Raw genomic sequence first — 15,695 nt, forward strand, 5'->3', positions numbered from 1 at the left:
ATATTATGTTTAAGCCGCTTGGGGTCAAGTAAAACAGACGATGCAGATTAAGAGGGTAAAATAGTAATTGTCAGTCCTAGAGACAGAGAAAAATAGAAACAAGGATGAATTCAAAATTGAAATCCTTCGACAAAAAAAAAATAAAAAAAAAAGAACATGGCCAATAATGGACCAGAAACATAACCCTAAGGAAACCCATTGAGGGTAGATGCACATAATGACCCAAAGATGGCAGCAAAATAACTGTAAACGAAATTAAATTGTTTTAAAAGTAAAATATTGAGAATTGGGAAAATTCTTCTTTAAATGGGGAGTATTGTGGTAAAGCCTTCTAATTTAATTAATTTTTAATTTTGTAAAAATATATATGGCGCAAATATGAGGTGTTTAAATACTACTTTTTTATTAAGATAAGGAACCTATCCTGCTAATTTCTGTTTAACAGGAAACTGGGAAATTGCCACATCCTAGCGAATATGCGGGAAGGAGTGGTTGATAAAAATGTATAAAAGATATATTTTATCAGAAGGAAAAATCTTATACTAATTATAGGCCAGACTGACCTCTGGTCCATTGTTTTAGAAATACTTTGGGACTTTGTTTTATCATCGTAAGTGTGTAAGTATCTATTTATTTATTATTTTTGTTTGTTTGAGACTTGTGGTTTACTTGGAACAGCCAGTCCCAGTAGACAGAATATATCCGATTATATTATATGTTTAATAAATAAAATTATTGTATTTTCGAAAAAATCTCTACGATCTATTTTTAGCTTGTTGAACATACACAGTCAGTAAGCCTATTAGTTTGATCATTGCATAAGGAACGCTACCAAAGTTTAATTACCTTAGGGCAAGAGTTTATCTCCCCTATAAAGAAATAATAAAGGCATCTATAGCTGAAACACCCAAACACCATACAATAAACAATCACAACAACTTACGATCGTTGGAAAAACTGGGTCGAGGAGACTAAATAAGTATGCAAAATACAAAAAAAAACGAACTGACCATAATAGAGGGGAAAAGTAAATGTACTTTGCTTTTAGCGGCGCTAGAATTAGAAAAGCTTCGAGCTTCCATTCTAAACCTTTGTCTATTATAAATAGATCTTTATCCCCCCCAAATATTTGGGACAATAGAAAAAATTGGCAAAAGGCTCAATAAAGAATTGTAAAATGAAAAAAAAGAAAAACCATATATGAACAGACGAATACTCAACAGGATAAATTAAAAAAAAAATAAATTACAAAATGATGTTTTACTGAGCATCAGCTTCCGGTTTCTGTTTCGGCTGGAAAGCCCTCAGGAGTCTTACGTGAAACTAGTACTCCAACAAAAGATTTTTCTACTTTAGATGCAGTGCCTGCTAGCGAGGTAACTGCCGTTTCATGCTCAAAGTTTAGCGAAGATCCTTCTAAGGCCTCTACAACCCTAGAAACTGGAGGCTTATTTGAGGGTACATCAGATACAAATTTACTCAGTTTTGGAGTTCTCTGTATAAATATGGATAATAGCGAAGTTTTTTTTTAAAAACCTTAAGTTTGTTCAATCACCGCAGATGCGTAGGGAAAAAGTAATGCACACATGGATTCTGTGCCTGAAATGGAGGAGCTTCAGCAGCATGAAGTTGAATAATTATGTGTTACATTCAACATTCAGGACATTATTCCCTCAGAAATAAAAGCTGGGAGCAGCAAGAAAAGATAGCTGGACAACAAACATCAGACAAGCAGAAACAAACATCTTCAAAGCAAAAACTATGGTGGAACTAAACGGAAAATTTTATTTTCCAAAAGTTTTCTCCAAAATGAAATCTTTTATACAAAGCTGGCAAGAGTGCACAAAAAACAAGTCGCCACCAAAGACCCCTAAGTCGGAATTAGGTCAATACCCAACCCCTACAGGGGTAGGAGAAATAATGTCAATAGACGTTTGGGGATCCAGGGGAAGTTTAACAGTTTCCAGGAAAGGAAACAGGTGTGTAAAAACCAAAGTAGAACGTTTGGAATTATATCCATATACTGCTTCAATTGAAAAAGAAAACAAGAAAAGTATTGGGAAAGTTTTGGTTAATTGCCTATTTTGGAACACGGGGTTATTCCGAGAGTTTTACTGACCGACACTGCACCATGCTTTAAAGCCAAAATATTAGACAAAATTACAGAATATCTTGGGGTTAGACGATGGTTTACCTAGTCATACCTTGCAGCAGCTAATTGGAAGATTGAACGCCAGCATTTGGACTTAGCTTACATGCTGGAAATACATACAAGAGAGTAAAATAAAAATTGTGATGAACATTCAACATTCGTAGTCTTTGGAACAAATAAAACTATTTTACGTGCTTGAAAAGAAATACCATTTTTTGTAGCACGTGAGACATCTCAGAATTTTTGTTGAAGAAATACAAAATTACAGAATATGCTACAACTTAGTCCTCTAGAAGTAAGAGATAGCGATGCGATTGAAAAAAAGTATGGAACAAGTTAAAGGGAATCTGAAAGATGCGAAAACAGAACTAAAAAAAAATATGACAAGACAAGCAAAAATAAAACGATTTGCTGTATAGGAGATTTGGTTTATGTTTACAAAAAGAATCTGGAAGGAACAAAAAAGTTAAACCCAAAATGGGATGGACCGTATAGAATTACGCAAATTCTACCAAATAACTTAATATATGTTCTAAAACCTCAGCATACGAAAAATGAAGAAGTAATATCCCATACTAGAATAAAAAAGGGATATTTGTCGAAATAGTGGAACAGAGCCTTTACTTCCAGAAGGAAAAATTAAAGACACGATCTCAGCAATATATATCAGATGACCACATGAATCTTATGACTTTTTTACAGACAACAACAGTTGGAAGAAGAGGAAGGAATATTTAGCCCTGTCTTGGCAGCAAACTTTCCCCAACAAACAAGAGAAAAAAAGAAAAGTTCAATATTCATCGGTTACTAGCAATGAAAATGACATAAAAGAGCCCCAAACCCACCCTACTGGTTTAACACATAAAAAACTAAAGTTTAGATCCAAAGAGGAAGGAAAATTGGAAGTAACCAAAGAATTATCTGATTTTAATACACTAGACTTACCTACAGTTGTAGCGCAAATATGATTCTTGGATCAAGTACAATCAAGCAGACATGAGCTAACAGAATGTAGAACCAAATATTATTCTACGGAATTTTATATAGCTAAACCTGGGCCATCGCTTAACAACACCTTCCTTGTGGAGACAAAATAGAGAGAACAGTAAAGAAACCAATGGCGCAGCAAGAAGTTCCTTTGTCAGCCACACAAGTTGCTAAAACAATTATGAAAAAGGCTAAAAATCAAGAGAAACAAAGACTGAAGCTATTTGACTAAGAAACAAAACAGCACTCAGACTCAGAGCCTTGTAAAACACACTATAGGAACCACAGAAAAACTTGCGAACATTATAAAGAAGAAAAGCAAAAATTTGGAGTCCATAACTCGGACCAGGAAACATAAAAAGACAGAACCAGCGCAGCCCCCCCCATATTAATATTTTAAAAAAACAATAATAATAAAAAAAAATATTAAATGGAAATCAAACGATCAAAAAAGCCACTTAATAAATGTCAATATTTTCTTTTTAATCGGCACATAGACAACATCGTTTTCCCTCAATTATATATTTGAAGGGGGGATAATCAAAAAAAAATAAAACGAAGGTCAGTATACTAAAATAGGGTCATTGGAAGCTAGAAAATTTAGAGTTGAGGTCAATCACTGCTAGTCTCTTGTTGTTAAGCTCACGCAAAGCGTATACTAACCTTAGACTCTTTTGAGGTGACACTTTCAGTCAAATTGGAAAAAAAATTGTTTTGAAGAAATTAAAAAAAAATAATAATAATAAAATATAGCGAGAGTTTACCTGAATCCAGACATTTAAAACCTAGCTGTAATCCTATTATAATTAGTTATAGTCAAAGAGAATATTTTTTTTATTAGTTACAAATTGTGAAAAGAAAAAAAAGAAATCTTAAATAATTTCTATAATGGTTTAAGCAAAAATTGGAATAATCTTAAAAATTAAAAAGAGGTAAAGGAAACGAAAAGCGAAAAAAAAAATTTTAACCTAAAAAAAAAACTTACCAGGCAGTAAAACCCAACAACAAACACAGTAAAAAATAATCCAAAAATTATACCCATCATCGCAAGAAAACCATAGTTGCTAGAGATAATTATTTTTACTCTAGCGATGTATTGGATCTGAGAAAACTAATTGGCACAGGAGATCCATAGCTTAAACAATTGGTTTTCACCTGTACCAACCCAAACACCCAAATCCCAAGCCGTCGAACCCTAACAGAAACTAAACGTATCCACTTTTTATTTGAAAATAAAATATAACCTTTCACTCGCAGTAATGAACATAAATGCATTCTTGTAATTCTCCCAGACTCGAGCTTATCAATAAACCGCAGATACGGAGCACCCAATTCAAAGTTATTTAGCCTTGCAAGGGAATTATTGCCTCTCTTCTTTGGCAAATAAAATAGTAATTAAACCTAGGATAAAATTGGCAACAAATTTATTATAAAAATTGCATTTTGAGGAAGTAATGAGAACTAGCAAATGCAAGGCAAAAATGAATGAGGTGTTCAAAAAAAAAATTAGCTGAAAAACTACAGTAATTTTCTAACACAAAAACTTTAGATGAAAAAATATGAATACTTTAAAAAAAAAAGAGAACATATCCTGCTAAATTCTGTTTAACGGGAAATTGAGAAATTACCACTTCCTAGCGTATACGTGGGAAGGTGTGGTTGATAAAAATGTATAAAAGATACATTTTATCGGAAGGGAAAATCTTATACTAACTATATGCCAGACTGACCTCTGGTCCGCTGTTTTAGAAATACTATGGGACTTTGTCTTATCATTGTGTGTCTAAGTATCTATTTATATATTATTGTTGTTTTTTTTAGACTTGTGGTCTACTTGGGACAGCCAGTCCCAGTAGACAGAATATATCCAATTATATTACATGTAAAAATGAATAAAAGTATTGTATTATCGAAAACCTCTCAACGATCTACTTTTAGCCTCTCGAACATACCAAGTTGGTACTCCTCATTAGTTCGGTCATAGCTTAAGGCACGCTACCAAAGTTCAATTACCTTAGGGCCAGAGTTAATCTCCCCTATAAAGGGAGAATAAAGGCATCTACGACTAAAACATCCAAATACCATAAAAAGAACCATCACAACAACTGGTGGTCGTCGGAAAAACTGGGTCGAGGAGACTAAATAAGGTTGCAAAATACAAAAAAAAACGAAAAGACCGTATTAGAGGGGGAAAGTAAATGTACTTTGCTTTTAGCGTTGCTCGAATTAGCAAAACTTCGAGCAGCTTTGCTCGAACTTTGGCTATTAGAAAGATTTTTATCCCCCCAAAGAGTTGGGTACAATAGAAAAAATGGAGAAAAGGCTCAATCAAGAATTGTAAAATGAAAAAAAAAGAAAAACCATCTATGATCAGAAAGATGCTCAACAGAATGAATAAAAAAATAAATGATAAAAAGATGTTTTACTGTGCTTCAGCTTCCGGTTTCTGCTTCAGCTGGAAGGCCCTCAGGAGCCTTATGTGAAACTAGTGCTCCAACAACAGCTCCTTCTACTTTAGACGTAGTGCCTGCTAGCAAGGTAACTACCATTCCATGCTCAAAGTTTGGCGAAGGTTCTTCTAAGACCTCTACAACCTCAGCAACTGGAGGCTTATTTGTGGGTACATCAGATACGACTTTACACAGTTTTGGAGTTCTCTGTACAAATATTGACAATAGCGAAGTTTTTTTTAAAAACTTTAGGTTTGTTCAATCAACGCAGATGCGTAGAAAAAGATAGAATGCACTCATGGATTCTGTGCCTGAAATGGATGAACTTCAGCTGCATGAACTTGAATAATTATGTGTTACATTCAAAAATTCAGGACATTTTTCCTTCAGAAATAAAAGCTGGGAGCAGCAAGAAAAGATAGCCGGAAAACAAACATCTGACAAGCAGAAACAAACATCTTCAAAGCAAACACTATGGGGAGACTGAAGGGAAAATTTTATTTTCCAAAAGTTTTCCCCAAAATGAAATCTTTTATACAATGCTGGCAAGATTGTACCAATCAAAAGTCGCCACCAAAGACCCCTAGGGCTGAATTAGGTCAATACCCCACCCCTTCAGGGGTAGGAGAAATAATGTTAATAGACGTTTGGGGATCCGGGGGAAGTTTACCAGTTTCCAGGAAAGGAAACAGGTGTGTAATAACCATAGTAGACCATTTTAATTCATATTCATGCGCTTTTCCAATTAAACATGAAAAGACAAAAACCATTGCGAAAGTATTGGTCAATCGCCTATTTTTGGAACTCAGTGTTTTTTCTAGAGTTTTACTTAACAATAATAGGCCATGTTTTCGAGCCAAATTATTAGACAAAATTAAAGAATATCTAGTGGTTAGACGATAGTTTACCTTGTCTTACCTTGCAGCAGTTGCTCTGGTGTTCTCACTGAAGTAACTAATAGCACCTTTTCCCTACTTAGATTAGTTTGCACCAATTGCATATTTTATTGGTTGGTAGTTTTATTTGTTTTTAGTTTTTGTTTGGTTTTTTATCTTGTTCTTCTTCTGTTTCTCTCCTGCTGAAGACACCTTGTTTTGATTCAGGCGAAAAATCCGCGTTGTTTTACAGTTTTCGTATTTTGTCTTTTGGCCGCAGTCTCGTTTTTTTGTTTGTTTTTTTTTTTTTTTTTTTTTTTTTTTTTTTTTTTGCTTGGATTTTTCTCTGTTGGTTTTTTGTCCATGTCAGTGGGAGTAAATTTTCACAGCGGTTACGAAATTATTCGGAGGGAAGTTTCAGTAAGGATGGAATTGTCCATTGTAAATTCCTGGGGGGGGTGTTTTACGGAGGAGAAATATTTTCATATCTGCGGAAAGCCCCCCCCCCCTCCCCGCCCTTTCAATACTCAAAGTTTAAAGGTACTTAAAAGTTTAAAGTTTAAACTTAAAGTTTAAAGGTACGCTAAAGTTTGACTTTCTTATCAAATTCTGTAAGAAAATCTCCTTAAAACACAAAGGCTGTTTAATTAAAATAACAAGAAGCTTTTTTAAAGAGTAATAAAAATCTTTAGCGTGAACATTGAGGTATTGACGAGAAGGCAGCCCACATCCTAAACGAAAAGATTCCTGCTCGTAGAAAGTTTCAATGTTCTTCCTTAATTTCAGTTGAACAAACACCAGATTTTTTATATTTAATCAGGATATAAGGAGGGGATGTTGAACCAGGCCAAAAAACTACAATTTTATTACTATAACTGCTACTATTGCTAATGCTACTCATGTTACTATGACTATTACTATTACCACTGCTACCAGTACTAACAATTCACCACATCACCAAGCCACCTGAGGCTAACAGAGCTACGCACGCTCCCCTTCTGTCCCATTCTTTTCAAAGCCTCCCTCTTTACACCCACCCAGAAAGTTCTCATTACTCTTAAATATTTCTTTACATCCTTCTAAAAGTTCATTCACTTTGCTCACATTTTCATCTAGGACGCTTAAATAATAAGCATAACTTCTGTTGTTCAACAATAGGTCATATGTCCATAATTTAATATTTTCAGAACAACAAAAAAAACGTCCCAAATATTTATTTATATAACAGGAAAACAAAACAGATGTATATGTAAAATCAATTCATATCAATCCGTTTTTGTTTTATGTTTATCCAAAGAGAAACATAACAGCTGTGAGGTTTTTTTGCTTTTCTGAAAATTTACAATTACGGATACGACCTTCTGATTCCTAACTGACAATTATCTTAGTCAGAAAAATTTTTCTTCCCCGTTTGATTCCGTCTTCTCCCATTACCTTTCCTGTGCTGCTTCAAACAAAGTCCATCAGAACAATCCATATAAATGGGGATAAAACACAACCCTATTTAACTCTGCATATTGTACAAAACGAGCCACTAGCCCCAATTATTACATTAACCGCAGCAGTGTTATTCTCATATTTAGAACTAATTCCTTTAATATACTTTTCTGGTGAACCATAGAAGGATAAGGCATTCGCTATAGCTCTTCTATCAGCTGAATCGAACGCTTTCTCCTAATCTATAAAACTGAGAATCAAAAGGGTTTGATGACTGAAGCCCTTCTCAATTATTAGCTTAAGAGTAAACGTTTGGTCGATCTGTAAAAACCTATCTGTAAACTCTATCTGTAAAAACCTTATATGCCCCCAGGGCATAACTGACAACCTTTGCCCTGGGGGCTCTGGGGGGTTTGTCATCCTTAAATACATAATTTCCAAACTACGTCATCCTTTCAACTACGTTGAACAAAATGGCTATCTCTAAACTGTGATTGAATGAGTTTGGGAAAATAGTGGGCGTGAGAGGGGGGTAAGTTGCCCTCCAATCACTTTCGAGTATTAAAAAGGGTAATTTCAATTTCCAATCAAATGAAGCTATTTCGAAATTTGTACAACAACATTCTATTTAAACCTTTTATGCCCCCAGGGCATAACTTACACCCTTGCACTGAGGGCTCTGATGAGGTTATCATCCTGAAAGACCTAATTTCCAGAACTTTCAACTACGTTAAACAAAATGGATATCTAAAAATTTTGATTGGATGTGTTTGGGGAAATGGTGGGCGTGAGAGGGGGGTAAGTTGCCCTTCAATCACTTTCGACTATTAAAAGGAGCACTAGCCATTTCAATTTCCAATCGAATGAGCCCTTTTTGAAGTTTATACGACAACGCGTTCTATAAGAACCTTATATGTCCCCAGGGCATAACTTGTCACCCTTGCCCTGAGGGCTCTGGGGGAGTGTCCTCCTCAAAAACATAATTTATATCTGGAAATCAATAACGCTGAACCAAGTGGCTATCAAAAAAATTTGATTGGATGGGTTTTGGGAAAAGGTGGGCGAGAGAGGGGTTTAGTTGCCCTCACATCACTTTTGACTATTGAAAAGGGCACTAGACCTTTAAACTTCCAATCGAATGAGCCCTTTTTCATGTTTATAAAACAAAGATCCCAATAGAAACATATATGCCCCCAGGGCACAACTTATAACCCTTGCCCTGAAGACTGTGGGGGGAGTGTCCTGCCCAAAGGTTTTATTTCCTGAAAACCCGTGGTCCCAGGAAAAAACCGGATTCTACTAATGTTCCTAAAATGATTTATTACATATATGTTATAAAAAAATTTTATTTTATGATTAAAAAAATCATATTTATAACTTAATTCTTATTTAATAAAAAATTTAATTATCTTAATAAGATTATAATTAGTTCAAATTTTACAAATAATTATCCTTCAATTAGGTAGGTCAAGGCTTGGATAAAAAAATTTTATTGTCAGATAAAAACTCAAAAATATAGATCTTAAGTCAGTTTAATGAAAAAAGAAAATTATCAAAATAAGATTAAACGACTGTCCCATTTGTATAAGTCAGATACTTCAATGAGGTTTTAAAAAGCGGTGCTAAAAAAATGGTAGTGTCATTGAAAATCTAAATAATATAGCAATTAAGACATTTTTAATTAAAACAAAAATACGCAAAATACGATGTAAATTCGTTCCCATTGTTCTAATTCATATCCTTCAATTAGGGAGGTCAAGGCTTTGCTAAAAAGAATTGAATTGAAAGTGAAAATAACAAAAATAAAGATATTAATTAAGTTTATATTCAAACGACCATAAGCAAAATACGAAGTGCATTAGTGCCCGTTGTTCTAATTCAGATCCTACACTGAGTGATTACAAATCGTTGCTAAGAAAATGGTATTTTCAGATAAAAACACTCAAATATATAACTTTATATGGCTTTTAAGATATATTTCCAACGAAAATTAGCAAAATACGATGATAATACGTTCCCATGGTTCTCATTCATATCCTTCAATTAGGGAGTTAAAGGCGTGGCTAAAAAATGGTATTGTAATGGACTAACTAAAAAAAATATCTTTTATGACTGTTTTCAAGTGTTTTTTCAGCCGACAATAATACAATTACGATTACAAGTCGTTCCTCTGGTACAATGACATGCCCTTCCAATAGGTAGTACAAAGCGTTGCTAAAAAAATTGTTTTGTCGGTAAAAAATTTTAGAATATATTTCATATTCTGTTATGTACTTGTTTTTTCCAACAAAAATAAGCAAAATATGATTTAAATACGGTACCAGGGTTCTAATTCATATCCTTCACTTAGCTAGGTCAAGGATTGGCTAAAAAAATGGATTTGTCAGTGACAAACTCACAAATATAGCTCTTAATACAGATTATTTTCCAACGAAAATACGCAAAATACGATGTAATTCATTTCAAAGGGTACACTTTCAAAACCTTCCATTAGTGTTGATATGGCTTGGCTAAAAAAATGGTATAGTAATAGAAATTCACTCACGTATTTCACTTAAACTTGCTTTTCATTTTTTCTTCAAACGTACCTAATCAAAATACGCGTTAAAGACGTTAACAGATTACTAAGTCATATACAACAATTAAGTAGTGAAAGGCTTGGCTAACAAAATTTTCTAGAAAGTTAACAACTAAAAATTTTAAATCTTATGACATTTTATTTTCAAACGAAAATAATCAAAATAAGATGAACATACGTTCCAATGTGACCAAGTCATTCACTTCAATTAGTTAGTTCAAGTCTTTTCTAAAAAATTGGAATAGCAATTGAAAATATACCAAATATAGCACATAAGACATTTACAAAAACATCGAAAAAACGCAAAATAATATGTACAAACGTTCCCATGGTACCAATACTTATACTTAAATTAGGGAGGTATAGGCTTTGCGAAAAAATGGAATTGTAAGTGAAAATCTCCAAATAAATTCTCTTGATTCGACTGTTCAGCGTACATGTGTATAAATGTGTGTACATGTGTGTAGATGTGTGTAAATGTGTTTACACGTTTGTACATCAGTGTACATGTGTTTACATGTTTGGACATGTTTTTACGTGTATTAACAAGAGTGTAAATTTGTATACATTAATCTGAATGTAAATGTGTAACAGTGTTAAGATTTGTGTGTCTGTGTGTACATGTGTGTACATGTTTGTATTTGTGTTTAGTTGTGTTTACATGTGTGTAGACGTGTGTACAGGTAAGTACATGAGTATACACGAGTGTAATGTCTTTTATACACATGTGTTCATATTTGTTTAAATGAGTGTGCATGTTTGTAAATGTGTGTAAATGTTGGCACATGAGTGTAAATGTTTGGAGCGGTGTGTAAATGTGCTAAAATGGTTTCTCAAGTGTGTAAATGTGTTAAAATATGTTTAAATTTTTGTAAATGATGGATCATTTTTAAGCATTTTTTTACCAGATTTACATTGGTGTACATGTGTGTATATTTGTGTACATGTGAGTACGTGTTTGTAAATATGAGTGCATGTGTGAACATGTTCGTACATGTTTGAACATGTGTGTATATGGTTGATCATGTGTGTACATTGTCTTGCGGTATTGTACATGGTTGAGCCTGTTTGTACATGTTTGTAATTTTGTGTATACATCTGTGTGCTTAATTTCTATTCGTGTGCATGTGTGTATATGTGTGTACCTTTGTGCACATGTGTGTACATGTTGTGTGTACATGTGTGTACATGTGTAGAAAAATGTGATAATTTTTGTACATGAGTGTACATGTGTATAATTAAGTTTAAATGTTTGTAAATTTGTGTACATGTTTGTACATGAGTGTACATGTGTGTACATGTGTGTACATGTGTGTACATGTTTGGGTGCAAATGACATAATTAGACATTTATGGGTAGGGGAGGGGGCAGTAGCCAAACTCCTGTTTGTACCGATTTTTCTATGTTTTAATTTTGACTTGAATGTTTAATTAATATTTTCTATTAAAAATTGAAGATACACCCTTCTGATAAAAGAATAACTTACCGATCTTCTGATTTTGGTCCAAATTAGAATCTTCTGATTGAGTTCAACATCCACTTAGTATTAAATGATATACGTAAATTAATAACCTTGGGTACTCTTGAGGTAATGCGGATTAGATTTTTTTGGCTACCTGGATGCACTGTATCATTTTGATATAAAGGATATTATTTTTTTTTTTAGCTCAATAATTTTAGTTGTAATAGCAAAAGTTGCAATAGTTTCAAGAGTCAGAGTCCCAATCGCAGCCGGAGAAACAGTCTAATTACATTCACAGCGGAAAGTCATCACAATTGTAGTCTTTTGTTGTCAGACTCGCAAATAGTGTTAGTTGTAATTAGTCGTGGGCTTAAGCGCACACAATCAAGAGTGATAAGTTTAGGAATTAATCACGATTAGTTACGTTAAGAGTTGCAATCAATAACAGTCATGCCACATAAAAAACACTTAATCTAAATTATTAATATTCACGACCAATATTTTTCTTTAATCCTGAGTCAAAAGTAGTTAGAGTTACAAATAGTAAAAGGTGCAAGTAGTCACACTAGCAGATATAAATAGATTCAAAAATAAGTGGCCACTATCATAAATAGTTGCAATTGCAATTAGTCCCAAGTCGTTATAGTTGCAGCTGAAGATCGTCGTTGTCACAAGTAGATACAGTTACAGTCAAAGAAGTAGCAATAGCGGTCCTGACAATAGTAAGCTATTACCCTTTGCCGCTCCCGAGATATTGCAGGTAAACCCATTTGACAACCTTGATACACATAGTGGACACGGTACTGGTGTAAAATAGAGGTGGTCGAAGTTGCAAGAAGTCAAACATGCAACATGTTTCAAGTAGTCAGAGTAACAGTCGTAAGTATTCGCAATCACAACTACAGTAGTAGTAGCAGTAGTGGTCCCGAAAGTACAAAGTGAATTCCTTTAACCATTCCTAAAATAGTGCATATAGACCCTTTTATTAACCTTGATATACAATGTGCCTAATGCTTTGGTAGACTTTGCAGAGGATCTAATTATTGTAAGTCTTAAATTGCAAGGAGTCATAGTAACTAAATACATGGACCAGTTTAAATAAAATTAAAAATTGAAATTAGATATCATTACAGGAGAGGGATGCACTAAAAAGGACAAGGAGAGAGAGTCTGGTTGACCTCCGATCTTTCATCAGCATCCCCTCAACATTCCTTGAAATTTTCAACGTATATATCCCCCAGTCATTCCTTAGACGTTACTGATGTTGCCTTTTCACAACCAAAAAGAACAGTTTGTTTCGATTGTGTTCAACATCCCTCTCAACATTTCCTTAAAGTTTCGCGTTAATACTCTAAGCTTTTTTTTAATTCAAAATCTAATATGCCTTCTTTTCCTAATGCCTGATTTGTTAAAAATGGATAACTTGCGTCAAAAATGACTCTTTCCCCAAGGGCGGTGGGGGGTTTCCTCAACCAAGATTTATAACTATTTAAATTTTTGATTGTTTTGAGCAAGACAGATATCTCAAAATTTTTATCAGGTACATTTTGGGACAAGGACGTTTTCAGGGGCTGGGCGAGATCTTAAAAGAGTCCATGAGACATCCCGTTGAAAAAGGTTTTATGCAATTGTGTGCTCATCCTGGAACTTTACTGAATGTGGAGACTAGCCTAAACCGTCCGGTGACATCTGTCTGTAGAAGGAGACCGCCACAAGCATTACCGGATGTATCTACCGCAATCCAAAATGAAGCGTTCTCTGACAGATCAGGGAACGATAAAAAATACAGAATTTGGGTTGCTTATTTCCATTTTTAACGAGTCAAAACTCTCTTGTTCATCTTTTCCCCAAGACCAATTTGACTCTTTTCTGAGTAGCTTCGTTAGTGGTGCCGATAATTTTGTGTAATTCAAATAGAAGGAGCGGTACCAATTTGTTAGCCCTAAGAAACTTCTAAGTTCCGCTATATCTCTGGGAGGTTGAATGGCTTTTATGGCGTCAAGTTTGTTCTTGAGCGGCGCAATGCCCGCTGGAGTCACTTCATGTCCTAATAGTTCCAGACGCTCAGTGAAGAATTAGCATTTATTCATTCCCAATTTAACATTATTTTGCAAAAGCCTTTCAAACACTTTTTCAAGGTCTGCCAAATGATCATTATCGTCACCCCTACTCGTAACTCAAGTAACAGCAATGTATAATGTCACAATATTTTCAAAACTTTCGCTATCAAATAAAATGCTCGCCCACTGACTAAAGGCTCGAACGGAGATATATGACCCTTCTAAAGCCTTCATAAAAGTGTAATTCTTTTCTTCTGGTGAGTTAAATGAAAAATATTTTTGCAAATCGTTATGTAATTCGACATTATAATACGCATGATTCATGTCCAAAATGGAGTATTTATTTTTGGTGCTTAATTTCTGAAGGACTTTTTTGATAAGAGGCATAGGCCACGCTGAATCTTTGATCATTTTATTAATACCTCTCATGTCCCAAATTATTCTCGAGTTATCCAAATTCCATTTGTTTTTTTGGAGCAATCTCACCATTTTTCACCTTTCCAATTAGGAAAATGGGGCTACAAAATTCACTTCGTCCAGGTCTGATGACACCAGCCTTTAAAAGCGCAGCGATATGCTTTTGTAGGACGTCTTGCATGGCAAGTGCTAAATTGAATGATTTTGGTTGTGGAGGTGGAACATTTGGATCAATTACAACTTTGTTTTTAAACAGGTCATTCTTTCCTATGTCATAACTATGGCGCGAAAAAATTTGGTTATATTTAACTAGAAGGCTGCACAGTTTACCTTTCAGTAAAGGCTTACCAGTGAGATGATCTAGCTGGAAACCGTTAATAAAAGTATCATCATCCCATTCCTCCTTTTGTGACGAACTTATCTCGTTTTCTATTTTTATATCTGCCTTAGTGGTCTCAATCGAATCATTAGAAATTTCTTCAAACTCTTCTAAAATCGTGCTGCGAGACAGTTTTATTACCGTGTCCCTATCATTAAAGATAGCCACCAAACTAGCATTAAGAGTGACCACGTGTACTGAACATTTCAAATTGTCTACTAAATCATCTAAAGGGTAGAATAAAACTGTAGAACCATTTGTAACGTCATTACTATCTCTAGATTTAAAATTTAATTGAATAATTTTCATAGTTCCAAGGCCAACTGAAAGGGCATTTGGTAATACAACACTACATGTGCAAAACGACTGAAAATTGCAGGGGTTAATCTGTTTAGCTGATAACCCAAATGTAATGGTATTTGTATGGAGGTTAATTGTGGAATTCAGAGCATACAAAATGTCCCATCTGAAAATTACCTCATAATCCACATTAGGAAAAATAAAAAACTCCCAATCTAAGCTCTTCTGTCGGTTCTTGTCGGAAACACAAAGTGGAAGCATGACTTTCCCAGTAATTGGCAGGGACTTGGACCCTAGTGATTTTATACGAGCTAAAGTTGGCATAAAATTTTGTCAAAATTGAGGGGGGATTTGGTTAAACAGTCTATTACTAATTATCGACCTATGACAACCTGAATCTAAAAATACCGAACACTATATCACATTGCTTGATCTTGTGGAGCATTGGGAACTGAATATTATTATTTAGCTTGGCAGGTAACCCAAGATAGCATAGAACTTCTTGGTGTCCCCCAGACTGTGATTGAATTGTTTCCTATTGCTAGTTAAAATATCACTGGAACCTAACATTATTTGCTCTATTGGTTTAAATTGAACG

The 15,695-nt window shown here is 34.4% G+C and overlaps 1 protein-coding gene across 1 annotated transcript; it reads right to left on the reverse strand.

Moving 5' to 3' along the window:
- Positions 1–14,449: 14,449 nt before the first annotated feature.
- Positions 14,450–15,421, reverse strand: LOC148938384 (uncharacterized). Its single transcript, XM_089107837.1, has one exon. It carries the CDS (start codon positions 15,419–15,421, stop codon positions 14,450–14,452), a length of 972 nt encoding a protein of 323 aa, XP_088963963.1.
- Positions 15,422–15,695: the final 274 nt, after the last annotated feature.

This window comes from Artemia sp. Qi Xiang Cuo, unplaced genomic scaffold, assembly GCF_049724085.1.
Source record: "Artemia sp. Qi Xiang Cuo unplaced genomic scaffold, ASM4972408v1 HiC_scaffold_3420, whole genome shotgun sequence".
In the NCBI taxonomy this organism is placed as follows: domain Eukaryota; kingdom Metazoa; phylum Arthropoda; class Branchiopoda; order Anostraca; family Artemiidae; genus Artemia; species Artemia sp. Qi Xiang Cuo.